Below are 14,504 nucleotides of genomic sequence, written 5' to 3'. Positions count from 1 at the left end.
ACCGGAGAGCATAACACTACATTGTCACACAGGAATACCTGGGTGCACAACACCGGAGAGCATAACACTACATTGTCACACAGCAATACCTGGGTGCACAACACCGGAGAGCATATCACTACATTGTCACACAGCAATACCTGGGTGCACAACACCGTAGAGCATAACACTACATTGTCACACAGCAATACCTGGGTGCACAACACCGTAGAGCATAACACTACATTGTCACACAGCAATACCTGGGTGCACAACACCGGAGAGCATAACACTACATTGTCACACAGCAATGCCTGGGTACACAGCACCGGAGAGCATAACACTACATTGTCACACAGCAATACCTGGGTGCACAACACCGTAGAACATAACACTACATTGTCACACAGCAATACCTGGGTGCACAACACCGGAGAGCATAACACTACATTGTCACACAGCAATACCTGGGTGCACAACACCGTAAAGCATAACACTACATTGTCACACAGCAATACCTGGGTGCACAACACCATAGAGCATAACACTACATTGTCACACAGCAATACCTGGGTTCACAACACCGTAGAGCATAACACTACATTGTCACACAGCAATACCTGGGTGCACAACACCGTAGAGCATAACACTACATTGTCACACAGCAATACCTGAGTGCACAACACCGTAGAACATAACACTACATTGTCACACAGCAATACCTGGGTGCACAACACCGTAGAGCATAACACTACATTGTCACACAGCAATACCTGGGTGCACAACACCGTAGAGCATAACACTACATTGTCACACAACAATACCTGGGTGCACAACACCGTAGAACATAACACTACATTGTCACACAGCAATACCTGTGTGCACAACACCGTAGAGCATAACACTACATTGTTACACAACAATACCTGTGCACAACACCGTAGAACATAACACTACATTGTCACACAACAATACCTGTGTGCACAGCACCGTAGAGCATAACACTACATTGTCACACAACAATACCTGGGTGCACAACACCGTAGAACATAACACTACATTGTCACAGAGCAATACCTGGGTGCACAACACCATAAAGCATAACATTACATTGTCACACAGCAATACCTGGGTGCACAACACCGTAGAGCATAACACTACATTGTCACACAACAATACCTGTGTGCACAACACCGTAGAACATAACACTACATTGTCACACAGCAATACCTGTGTGCACAGCACCGTAGAGCATAACACTACATTGTCACACAACAATACCTGGGTGCACAACACCGTAGAGCATAACACTACATTGTCACAGAGCAATACCTGGGTGCACAACACCATAAAGCATAACACTACATTGTCACACAGCAATACCTGGGTGCACAACACCGTAGAACATAACACTACATTGTCACACAGCAATACCTGGGTCCACAACACCGTAGAACATAACACTACATTGTCACACAGCAATACCTGGGTGCACAACACCGTAGAGTATAACACTACATTGTAACACAGCAATACCTGGGTACACAACACCGTAGAACATAACACTACATTGTCACACAGCAATACCTGGGTGCACAACACCGTAGAGCATAACACTACATTGTCACACAGCAATACCTGGGTGCACAACACCGTAGAGCATAACACTACATTGTCACACAGCAATACCTGGGTGCACAACACCGTAGAACATAACACTACATTGTCACACAGCAATACCTGGGTGCACAACACCGTAGAGCATAACACCACATTGTCACACAGCAATACCTGGGTGCACAACACCGTAGAGCATAACACTACATTGTCACACAGCAATACCTGAGTGCACAACACCCGGCAGTACAACACCTACAGTACAGCACCTTGTTACACAACACTTTGTTAAACAACAAACCCTTTTTAAAACAACAGCCACTTATGGGTGTTATACGGAGTTGTGTCCTTTGTGGAAGCCAGGATCCTATTTTCGTGAATCCCGTATTGCTCTTGATGTGTCCACACCATACACGCACACACTGATTCCTCCTAAGCATCTACTAAAAAAACCTGACTTGCCCTGAATGAGTGAGGTACTGATAAGGGGCCCGTTTCACAAAGCGATCATACCGCTACATGTGTCGTATCTCCGATACTTTAACATAGAGTTACGGCAGTCGTAGGACGACCATCGCTTTGTGAAACAGGGCCCTGAGCGCATTTAATACCACTGGGCTTCCACGACGAATGGTTTGTTTTTATGTTTTGCCACCTGTCCGAAACAATGGGCAGTATTACGTGCATGCATGGAGCACATGCATGCGCATTATGTCTAACGAAGGGAGATAACTCACCTGCAATTGTGACCATCCAGACCAACACATAGGAGAAGACTGCGATCCAGAGGACAGACATGCTAAAGGTGACGAGATACAACTTTCTCCATTTCGTCCGTCGTCGGCAGTCCGGCACCGTCACGTACAACAACATTTTCACGGGAACCATGGCAACCCAGAATATTCTCAGGAAGAACGATTCCGGGACAATCCAAGGAGAATGGTGATGGGGTACTATGGAACAGAAGAATGACGTCATAATTGTATAAGTATTGGTTGTTTGTTGTTTAACGCCTGACCCAGTAACATGTGCACATATCACTTTTGCCCAGCAACCATTGTTTTTGTATTTCGTCGTATGTGACGTCATTAAACAATTGAACGTGACGACAATGAAGAGGGCTGTCACACTTGCTTACCTTGTTTTACAAATGTACATGAATAAAATTGACAATAAAGAAACTAAACTATTACACTTGAGCAAGTGTGTCATACGACTTATACGAAACTGGTGCAAAATTATGTATTGCTCTCGCTATCTTTGCTCATTATATCAGCCACTCGTTGACCAAGAATCAATATTTTCATTTATTACTGAGTGCGGTGTAAAACAACATTAGATCTCTTGCCTCTTACGACAAGCATGGGTTGCTGAAGACCAATTTTAATCCGTATCTTCTTGGGGATTTTCTATCAAGTATATAAAAGATAATAAGTTGTTTTGTTAATAATCGGCGTGTTTAAGACCAATGGAATTTTAGAGGACTTTGAGACATTTACAGGACTTGTCAGAAGATGAGGGGCTGATTTCACCGGATTCGCTGATAACCTCCGACTGTGTGGAATGACTTTCAACTTCGGAAAAACTTGTTTCCACTTCAACAACCTCGCTTGAAATACTTTTCCGTTTTCCCTGAAGCAAGGGCGTCTTAACCTCGTTATCCTCCAGATCAGCTGACCCCTTCACGCATGACCGGAAGCTGTTAACCGCCATTTGTGCCAAATGTTCAAGCTTCCGGTTAAAAGCCAGAATAACGAAGTAGATGATGCACATCATTAACATAGACATGGCCTCGAACCTGCAACAGAAAGTGAAAGAAAGAAAGTGGAACGCAACATTGAACTGTAAGTAAGTGAGTTGAATTTTACGCCGTTTTTAAGCAATATTCTAGCAATATCACGGCGGGGGACACCAGAAATGGGCTTCACACATTGTACCCATCTGGGGACTCGAACTCGTGTCTTCGGCGTGACGAGCGAACGCTTTAACAACTCGGCTACCCCACCGCCCCACATTGAACAGTATTTAATGTACGAGGGGAGATCAAAAGTTTGTAGAATCACCAAGAAAACGATACAAATGCAGTTATTTTTATGTTATATTTTTCGACATATTATCTGTCAAGCTCAAGCAATTTGGTTTTGCTATGTTTCAGCGAATACGATTATATTATATTATATTACCAGATGTATTTCAAATGCCAGCCAAACCGTTTGTCATAACGTGTTCCCGAGTAACCCTTCTGAGCTATGGCGTATATCTAATGTCCATTATTGTCATTGTAATATTACCATTCCACGACGCCATCTTTGATGACGAGGACCAAAGCCAGCACAGAGAACAGGTAGAATACAGTGTCTCTGAAGACCGGCCACCACGTTAGCTGCACCACCTGAAAACACGTTCATCGTTAATTAGAGACCATCTGTGAGGTCATGTATTGTTTCCGGAGGTTTGTCATATCCATACAACGTCCTCCCCTCAGTTATATTGTCTGGTAAACCCGACGTCACCTCTCATGGTGTTTCTACAACTTATCTGCATAGTATGACAGTATATATATTGGTGTTTTACACAGGTAAACCTATCGGAGTGAGTATGGCTTTACGCCGCTTTTAGCAATATTCACATCATTAACATAGACATGACCTCGAACCTGCAACAGAAAGTGACAAAAAAGAAAGTGGAACGCAACATTGAACTGTAAGTAAGTGAGTTGAAGTTTACGCGGTTTTTAGCAATATTCTAGCAATATCACCGCGGGGGACACCAGAAATGGGCATCACACCTTGTACCCATGTGGGGAATCGAACCCGGGTCTTCGGTGTGACGGGCGAACGTTTTAACCATCAGGCTACCCCACCGCCCTTATCTGAAGTGGCCTTAATGGTCATTATGGCACTGGGGCGGTGGGGTAGCCTAGTGGTTAAAGCGTTGGCTCGTCACGCCGAAGACCCAGGTTCGAATCCCTACATGGGTACAATCGATATACCGTGATGTTGCTGGAATATTGCTAAAAGCGGCGTAAAACCAAACTCTGTCAGTCAGTCATTATGGCACGTGTATGCAAGTCGGTCAACAGTATTATTCTCGATATACTCTCATCATATCACGGAATATGAAAACACCGGAGCCAGAAGTGACTATCTGTATAACCTAGAAACCGTACTGCGTCGATTGTTGATAAAAAGAGATGTCATACAAAAAAAATAGAAAACCTGCCACGATAGCTCTTGTGACACGCGACAGACGCGTGTACTGCGCAGTTGTAGCCGTATAAGAGGACATATTTACATTGGCGTAGGCAGAATGTATACGTTGAACTAAAAAATTAATAACTAAAATCAATAATTCTAAAAGTGATACAATGTATGCGACAAAAAAATAATGACATTATACCACGCCAGCGAATATTCCACAGATGCCGATTATAAACAGGAGGTTGAAGACGGCTGAACCAACGATGGTGCCGATGCCAACGTCACTCTTGGCGATGAACACACCTGTTGAGACGAGAATATGTGGATTGAATTAACAAATTATAAATATTTAATCTATTCTAGTTTGGGTACGGTTTACGACCTGTTACAAGCTAAAATCATAATAAATGCGTTGAACATTTTTGGAAAAATAGATGACCGAATGTTGTTTGAACGCTGCTGTGTGTAATACATCAATTCTGTATCATTACAGCTTGTGAATATTCGAGTCTGGGTACACGGTGAATAAAGACGTCAGCAACGACCATGCCATTGCGGCGAGACAACTCGCCTTCAGCACGGGTAGAGCCTGACACATGGGTGAAAGTGACAAAACCACTTCCATGAAATAGCGATGATACCACGTGTTCGTGAAACGGTGAGCATATCACGACCCGCCAGGCAATCGTCACAAACACATGCAAAGGCAAGTCAGTTATTCACCTGAGTGAGTGAGTGAGTGAATTGGGTTCTACGCCGCTTTTAGCAATATTCCAGCAACATGACGGCGGGGGACACCAGAAATGGGCTTCACCAATGTGCTTATGTGGGGAATCGAACCCGGGTCTCCAGCGTGACGCGCGAACACCTTAACCACTGGTCTACTCCATCAACCCCTTCACCTGAAGTAACACGGGAACACACGACTCAAGTCAAAATAAGATACTGCATCGGACATTACATGTGTCACGGATGTGTCCAATTTTGAACTGTCCACCGCATCTACCATAAACGTTTGAACGTTTTGCTGAGGCCATGGCTTCGGCGGCAGTGGTACCGTAACAATGTTAGAGTTGCAATACACTGAACCTGTTAACATTCAGTAAGGAGCAATGGCTTGTGCTATATTCAGACTTGTGCTATATTTAGACAGAGTTCTGGAATTTATTACATAATATTATCCCTATAGGGCTTTCTAGCGAGAACATCATAGAGGGTCGTGCAGCGTTTCCATAGGTATATAAGGGGAGCTAACTCTTGTCTGTGATCCCTCATATCGGATTACATCTCAAGTTAAAAGACAAGCATTTGAGTGGGGATCATTCTTTCCTATTTTGTCAAACCTGACCGTCGCTATAATCGTTAGTTTTGTGTGTTACTGCCTTAACATATATTTGTTGTTGGTTAAACACAGAGTCCTTTTGAGAACCGATTCCCCTGTTAACTTAAGCTTCAATTTGGGAAACAACTCGTGATAACTCTAACATATACACTATATACATGGGTTTTATCTGCTACATGCATCCTGAAAGATGGTTTCTTTCCCCAACCTCTCCTCTCATTAATGTCTCTCTGGCACATATTTCTTACCTATGATAGACGTGAAGAATTCCGCAGCAGAACTTCCTGCCGCCATGAAGGTTGCCCCGGCAACGTCAGACTCAATCTGTAAATCTGAAACAGATTGTATGATCTGATTATGTAATCCAACCATATACTATGTAAACATTGTACATTCTACGACATTACTGTTTGACTTTCACGTGTTCGATTTCGAAGTAAATCGACGTATTAAGTCTGCCTATAGTACTTAATTTGCATGTATTGAGTCACGCAAATATCGTCACTGCCACATCGAGATTATGGATCCGAAAGAGAGGGAAGAGAATTTTCAGATAATAATATTTACTGGACATAAATCTTGGGAATTACTACACATGGCTTGTGTAACCATCGTCATATTTTTGGAATTTTCGGTACATAGATTGTTCCAGTTAACAGTGTGAGGGCTTCATTGCATCGCGTCGAGGTCTATTCCGGTGATTTGGATGCATGGCGAGGGTCATCTTTGGTAACACCAGCGATCATATGGTGCTTCCAAACCAGGGATAATATCCTGGAATCTAGGATTCGAACTTACAGTCAGTGGATCCTGTCATGGTTAAAGGAGGCAACTCTGCACCTGCTGAAGACTTGTGTTCCAGCAGTAATGCCAGACTGATATATTAAACACAGTACTGGTATTTCTATTTGGAGACTCACATCCTAGACTTTAGAAGGACAATGTTACATGCTCCGGTTGCAGTCTAATTCAAGACCAAGTATATTAACTTGAGGTCAATGCATCACTGTTCGTCGTTTCACTAAAGTGGTCAACGTCTGTGATCTGCTGTACTTTCCTCCCGCGGCAAGGTAAGGCCATATATAAAAATATTCTTGTTTCTCATTTCCGCCCGACCCAAAAATTCGACCCAACACTCAGATTTTTTTACTTTTTTTACACTAGAGACAAAAAATGCAACTTTGACTCTCAAACTGCCTGATTTTTCACACTTCTAAGTTTTGATTTTGTATCGGAGAAAAGGGTACATTTCCACAGAAATCAAGGGGTTTTGGACATAAAATAAAATAGAATGTAAAAGTAAAATCCGCCCGAAGGGGTTGTTTTTGTACAAAAGTGACGAGAAACAATAACATTTTTATGTGGCCTAACATACAACTGGAATTGTGTTGAAAACGGGGTTGAACGGGGTTGAACTCTTTCACTTACTGTTTTTTCCAAATTAATTTAGGTTATCATTTGATTGATATGATAACACTGTTGTGTCGAAGTTGGAAGGACTTCCAGAAATACTTCGAGTTATCCGAGGTTTCGACACAAGGAAAGATGACAACAGAAAGAATACCCGTGAAGATCCGGGTTAGGATTGCTCTTCAGTAACCCATGCTTGTCGTAAGAAGCGACTAACGGGATCGGGTGGTCAGGCTCGCTAAGTTTACAGTGTCATCGTATCCCAATTGCGTAAATCGATGCTCATGATGTTAATTATTTGGTCCAGACCCGATTATTTACACACCGCCACCATATAGCTGGAGTATTGCTGAATGCGACGTTAAACAACTAAACTAAAAACCAAATATGCTGGGACCAAGCCTTCGCTTCGACAGAGCCGTAAGTTCGACACAAGGGTACTTGACTGTACGTCATCAAATATGAAAACCCATATATTCACAAGTTTTTATCTATTTGAATATTTTGATATGATCAAAACTACCGATAGTATGAATTTCCTAGTCTCCATTTAGCTGAAAACCATGAGGTACGATAGCTCACCTTCACATATTCTCTCCAGAGAGACAACAAAGTAGTCGTCACAGATGAGAGCCATGGCGCCGATGAGGTAGCAGGCAATGAGGATGTGGACAAACACGCCGCCGCCTTGGGTGTCTTCTAGCGTCATGAAGTTGCCGAAGAAGTTGTCCACGGACCTAGGTGTACAGTTGAGGGCTTCCTCTGGAATAGAGGATGATTACGTGGGGGAAAATGGGGTTAAACGTCAACGTTTGAAGTGCCCGTTACTATATTGATAGAGTGAGTTTAGTTTTACGCCGCCTTTAGCAATATTCCAGCAATGTCACGACAGGGAACACCAGAAATGGGGACTCGAACCTTGGTCTTCGGCGTGTCAAGCGAACACTTTAACCACTAGGCTACCCACCGCTGCTTAAATGATAGAAGATCTCAACACTGTAGATCTAAGCTAAACATTTTAAAATAGAAGCGTTCCTCTGTTCATATTTCACATACAATAAAGAGGGCGGTAGGTTAATGCGCCGAAGCGTTCGCTCATTATGCTGAAGGGCCAGGTTCGATTCCTCATTTGGGTACCTTTCTGATTTAATTGTTCTTGCGTCCCCGCCCTGATATTGCAGAAAGCGGCGTAGACAGTACTCACTCAACATCATAAGACCACATCATGAAGTTTTAAGTTACAATCTAAATAGACCTACAAAAGAAACTAAGCACCTTTTTTTGTGAAATAATAGCCAAAGCACCTGGGCCCCGTTTCACAAAGCTATCGTAGCGCTACGACTGTCGTACGTCTATGTTACAGTATAGGAGGTACGACAGTCGGATCGCTACGATAGCTTTGTGAAACGGGGCCCAGGTGCTTTAACTATTATTTTACCAAAACAACCTCAACACTACCTAATATTATTTAGTGTGATTTGAATGCGGAATTTAGCAAACATTGTGTGCGTGTTACCAAAATTACTAAGCATTGATAAGTGACAAAGCTTAGAGTTACTGAAATGCTTATTCTTTTGACTGACTGACTGAGTTTGGTTTTACGCCGCTTTTAGCAATATTCCAGCAGCATCACGGCGGGGAACACCAGAAATGGGTGCCCACTCGAACCTTGGTCTTCGGCGTGTCAAGCGAACACTTTAACCACTAGGCTACCCACCGCTGCTTAAATGATAGAAGATCTCAACACTGTAGATCTAAGCTAAACATTTTAAAATAGAAGCGTTCCTCTGTTCATATTTCACATACAATAAAGAGGGCGGTAGGTTAATGCGCCGAAGCGTTCGCTCATTATGCTGAAGGGCCAGGTTCGATTCCTCATTTGGGGTACCTTTCTGAAGTAATTGTTCTTGCGTCCCCGCCCTGATATTGCAGAAAGCGGCGTAGACAGTACTCACTCAACATCATAAGACCACATCATGAAGTTTTAAGTTACAATCTAAATAGACCTACAAAAGAAACTAAGCACCTTTTTTGTGAAATAATAGCCAAAGCATTTGGGCCCCGTTTCACAAAGCTATCGTAGCGCTACGACTGTCGTACGTCTATGTTACAGTATAGGAGGTACGACAGTCGGATCGCTACGATAGCTTTGTGAAACGGGGCCCAGGTGCTTTGGCTATTATTTTACCAAAAAACAACCTCAACACTACCTAATATTATTTAGTGTGATTTGAATGCGGAATTTAGCAAACATTGTGTGCGTGTTACCAAAATTACTAAGCATTGATAAGTGACAAAGCTTAGAGTTACTGAAATGCTTATTCTTTTGACTGACTGACTGAGTTTGGTTTTACGCCGCTTTTAGCAATATTCCATCAGCATCACGGCGGGGCACACCAGAAATGGGCTTCACACATTGTGCCCATGTGGGGATTCGAACGCGGGTCTTCGGCGTGACGAGCCAACGCTTTAACCATTAGGCTACCCCACCGCCCCTTATTCTTTTGAAACATGACCCCCATGACACAGTTCTTCGTGTGGTATAAGGCTAGTGAGGATCGGTTGGTTTCTATTGTGGATGTTTGGTTGTATTTCTTTGCTCATTATATCATCCACTCGTTTGCCCAGAATTGATATTTTCTTACATTGTTTTGTGCGGTGTAAAACAACATTCGATCTCCCTACATCGTTGACTATCTGTATTACCAGTTTTCAGAATGAAATTTCAAACCCGCGTTAAGCCATAATCATGCGCTCAAATAACCCTATACCATCGTGAAGATTCGGGTCAGGTTCGATCTCATGTTTGTCATAAGAGGTCAATACCCTGATCACGTGGTCAGGCTCACTGAACTGGTTGAGGTATGTCATGGCATCCCGACTGCGTACGAGTATCGATGCTCATAATATCAGTCACTGGATTGACTTGCTCAGACTCGATTATTTACAGGTAGCAGGGAATATAAACTGACGAGCAAAAGAAAGTACACAGGTGTAATTGTTGTTGCAATCCAAAATATGCGTTCTAACTTATAAAATTATTGAAAAACATTGTTTGTATAGAACGCAACCATCATGTTTCATTTGCCAAAATGCAACCAAAAACATTTGTACGTGTTTTGCACGAGTTTTTGCAAAATTGTGATTATTGTCCCATGCACCAGCACTTTTCTGACAGAGAGTATAAATCCTGTTTGCCGTGAAGACTGAACAATCACTTGACAGAAATCTCACGAGGATATGCCAAGATTGACGTCGGCGCAACAAGAACGGGCCAAAGGAATGACACAAATGGGTGCTTTCAACAGCGATATTGCAAGGACATTGGGTTGCACAAGACAAACCATAATTCGGCTGTTTAACCGTTTCAGTACGACAGGCCAGACATGTGATCGACCCAGAAATGGACGTTCCAGAGTCACAACACCCCAAGAGGATCGCTATCTGCGGGTTATTCACCTACGCAACTGGATGTTGACGGTGACGTCATCAGCAGCCACATCATTGGGTCATCGCGTAAGCCGATTCACAGTGACAAGACGACTTCGTCCTGCTGGCATGTATGGGCCTACCGACCGCTGCGTGGAATGGCCTTGACCTACCAGCATCGTAGGAACCGTCTGCAGCGGTCATCACTACATCGCAGTTTATTGTTAAAATGTCATTTTGCTGTTAAAACACGTGTATTACAGTGTGCTTCAACATACATTTTCCATTTCATCAAAAGGTTTTGTTATTTTTATCTTATTGGAAGAAACACAACCTGTGTACTTTCTTTTTGCACATCAGTTTAGTCTCTTCAGGAGAAGTGTGTTTGCAAATGTAGGTTTCTGAAATACGAACATTCGCGCAAACGCGATTGCTACTTATTTTCCACGGCGTGAAACACATGGAATCGAAATTGCATTTGGTGTTTTCGATAGATGTTTGTTGTTTGTTGAAGTTCGTAGGGCTACGAACGTTTCGAGTATGGCTAGCCTGATTATTATAACCAACGGCTTTCGTTGATTATTTCATGTATTCACATTAAGGCTATGTCAATGTCAATAGTGTGTGAGCAGTATAAATTTGTGCAAAACAAAAACAGAATTAAAAGCGAATATTGCTCAGTCATCGTGGTTCCGAGTTTATTTTATAGAACACTGCTTAAAATAGTTGATTGCAACTTTAATAAACAAACACAAGAACAATAGAATCAATATTATAAACACTTCATGGTATGTCCACCTTTTGTGATAAATAGTGTGTGAATTGAAACTGAGAACTACCTTGGTACACATATGTCATTAGTATCGAGAACTGGACTGTGGTATTCAAGACATGTTCAGAGGGATTAGTGTTTATCTGCCCTCTGGGCCTGAACGGGAAATATCGGTTTACATAGTTAATTGAAGGCATTTGATTTCAAGTATCGCTGAAAATGACTCAATTTCTATAAATACCATGTATCTGTGCACTAGTACAGGGGCGGTGGGGTAGTCTAATGGTTAAAGTGTTCGCTCGTCACGCTGAAGCCCATTTCTGGTGTCCCCCGCCGTGATATTTCTGGAACATTGCTAAGAGCGGCGTAAAACCATACTCACTCACTCACACGTTTACATGGTGAGACAAACACGTTGTTAATGACAGAAGCGTCACGTTATCACATATGGGAGTATGGTTTTACGCCGCTTTTAGCAATGTTCCAGCAATATCACGAAAATTCACACATTGTACCCATGTGGGGAATCGAACCCGGGCCTTCGGCGTGACGAGCGAACGCTCTAACCCCTAGGCTACCCCACCGACCTTCATCACATATGGATTAATTACAATGTGTCTGGTACCATCCTGTGTTTATTGACAACTCAAGGTTCGAAGCCGTGGCTACGTAATGTAAAGACAGCTTCGCGTAGTTGGCAACTTCCCCCCAAACAATAAGAAAAAAGTTTCATACGAAAAATGTGTGTTGTTGCTAGGTTCTTCTCCATTTCCATCGATGCCGACGTCATTTGAAGCACACATATTGTAACGTGATATCTACGCAGTATTTGATTGGTTGTAAGCGACCAACATGTTTTACTTCTATTCACATGATATCGAGTTTGAAAAAATGTAAAATGTTGGCCAAGATATTTGTTGGAACAGAGACCGATTGTAATCTCGTCTCCCGTTTGCCAAACTTAAACTATAGGTTTATAGTCCGCCGGCTTTAGTTTTATCACTCATTCTTTAGCGATTTAATTTGCCACGGTATGTTTGTATATGATGTTTGTATCCGACGCGCGGGTAACCCACTCAGATAGCGGTCTTAAATTTGTACAAATAAATGAACATATCTATGACAAATTAGAGTAACAGTAGCTTCTGGCCAATAGTAACCTCTCTCTCCCCACCCCCAGGCCCCGATAATGTGATTTCGCCGTAGGCTTTAATAACCTAGAATATATACAATTTAATAATCTAGATTATATAAAATTTAATAATCTAGATTACATGAAAATACTAACCTTCACCAAGTTCCAAGTCTCTGGAATCCCTCCTAATGCCCGGATGTAGGAATGATGACTCATCCCCAGGTTCCAAGTTCAGGTAACGCCAGATTAACGCTAATCCCGATAATGCCAAATAAACGGAGGCAACGGAACAGACAGTTGTCGCCCGCTTCAATAATACACCATTAAAAGAATATTTCCCCATCGTAACTTAACGATAGATTTTTTAATACCCAGACACGGGAGCACTGTGTTCTGTGAGACGAGTGTCTCCTTCTCTGCACGACATAAGTGACACAGTGGGGTCACCGTGATTCAGATTGATGTAAACAATGACAATATCGAAGACTGTACATGTATAATTCGGTCGGCGGTCGCTGAAGGTCAGATTATCTCCGTATTATCAAATCCCCCATTGTTTGTGTCCTCTGGGTCAGTGGATGTTTGGGCAGATTACAACAGATTCAAACGTGCGTGGACGCTGTACATCCAGTTGTATCTTATCAAGTAAAGGGCGACTTGAATTCGAGTGTTTATAAAATTTAGACGATAACAGCCCGTATAAAAGTGAGTGAGTGATTTCGTTTTACTCCGCACTCAGCAATATTCCAGCTATATGGTGACGGTCTGTTAATAATCGAGTCTGGACCAGACAATCCAGTGATCAACAGCATGAGCATCGGGCCTGGCCACCCAATCCAGTTAGTCGCATCTTACAACGAGCATGGGTTACTGAAGATCAATATTCTAACCCGGATCTTCACGAGTGCCCGTAGAAGACCCGGGAAGGAGAGTTGGGATGGGGGAAGGGAGATGGTTGAATTTTCCGTATGTGATGTCATATTCAAGAGCACAGGTGGCCACGCGGTATATGGTACACTAGAGTTGCGCCCCCTTTACGGTGTAAGGATCATCTGTATTAGGTGTCGAATCCAAGATCATGTAATGATCTTTGTTCTGTCAAAGGGCTTCAATGCCCATAAATGAGCCGCTTTTCGACATTAAATTTGAGTTCGAATTTAGATGACACGAGTCTGGAAAACTGGAAAACCTTTCAAAGCGACAGGAAACCAAACACACTGAACCTCTTATAGCCACAAATGAGTGAGTGAGTGAGTATGGTTTTACGCCGCCTTTAGCAATATTCCAGCAATATAACGACAGGGAACACCAGAAATGAGCTTCATACATTGTACTCGTGTGGGGAATCGAACCCGGGTCTTCGGCGTGACGAAAGAACGCTTTAACCACTAGGCTACCCCACCGCCCCGCCACAAACGAAATACTGTATACTTAAACCAGATGTCCTTCCTATACAATGTACCACAATCAAACAGGCTCTTCTTTGCAGTATTATACACACACGCACGCACGCACACACGCACACACACACACACACACACACGGAAAGGGGCAAAAGGCTAAAGATTTATTAAATGGAAAAAAAAACCTTTTATTCATTATCTTGCAACTCATGCTAAA

General features: G+C 42.7%; 1 protein-coding gene across 1 annotated transcript in view; it reads right to left on the bottom strand.

Annotated features, from left to right (window-relative positions):
* The window catches only part of LOC124281593 (sodium/potassium/calcium exchanger 4-like), a 28,434-nt gene extending 15,115 nt beyond the window's left edge, over window positions 1-13,319 (bottom strand). Inside the window, exons 1-7 of the mRNA XM_046717535.1 lie at window positions 13,038-13,319; window positions 8,131-8,310; window positions 6,387-6,470; window positions 4,996-5,099; window positions 3,888-3,988; window positions 3,096-3,394; window positions 2,334-2,549 (exon numbers count right to left, since the gene is read on the bottom strand). Coding sequence (XP_046573491.1) covers window positions 2,334-2,549; window positions 3,096-3,394; window positions 3,888-3,988; window positions 4,996-5,099; window positions 6,387-6,470; window positions 8,131-8,310; window positions 13,038-13,227 — 1,174 coding nt within the window. The 5' untranslated portion in view covers window positions 13,228-13,319. The remainder of the gene's footprint in view (window positions 1-2,333; window positions 2,550-3,095; window positions 3,395-3,887; window positions 3,989-4,995; window positions 5,100-6,386; window positions 6,471-8,130; window positions 8,311-13,037) is intronic.
* Between the last annotated feature and the right edge of the window lie 1,185 nt (window positions 13,320-14,504).

This window comes from Haliotis rubra, unplaced genomic scaffold, assembly GCF_003918875.1.
Source record: "Haliotis rubra isolate DU_JTF1 unplaced genomic scaffold, ASM391887v1 Scf108, whole genome shotgun sequence".
In the NCBI taxonomy this organism is placed as follows: domain Eukaryota; kingdom Metazoa; phylum Mollusca; class Gastropoda; order Lepetellida; family Haliotidae; genus Haliotis; species Haliotis rubra.
The sequence above is the reverse complement of the archived record's forward strand: the minus strand, read 5'-3'. Positions and strand labels throughout refer to the sequence as shown.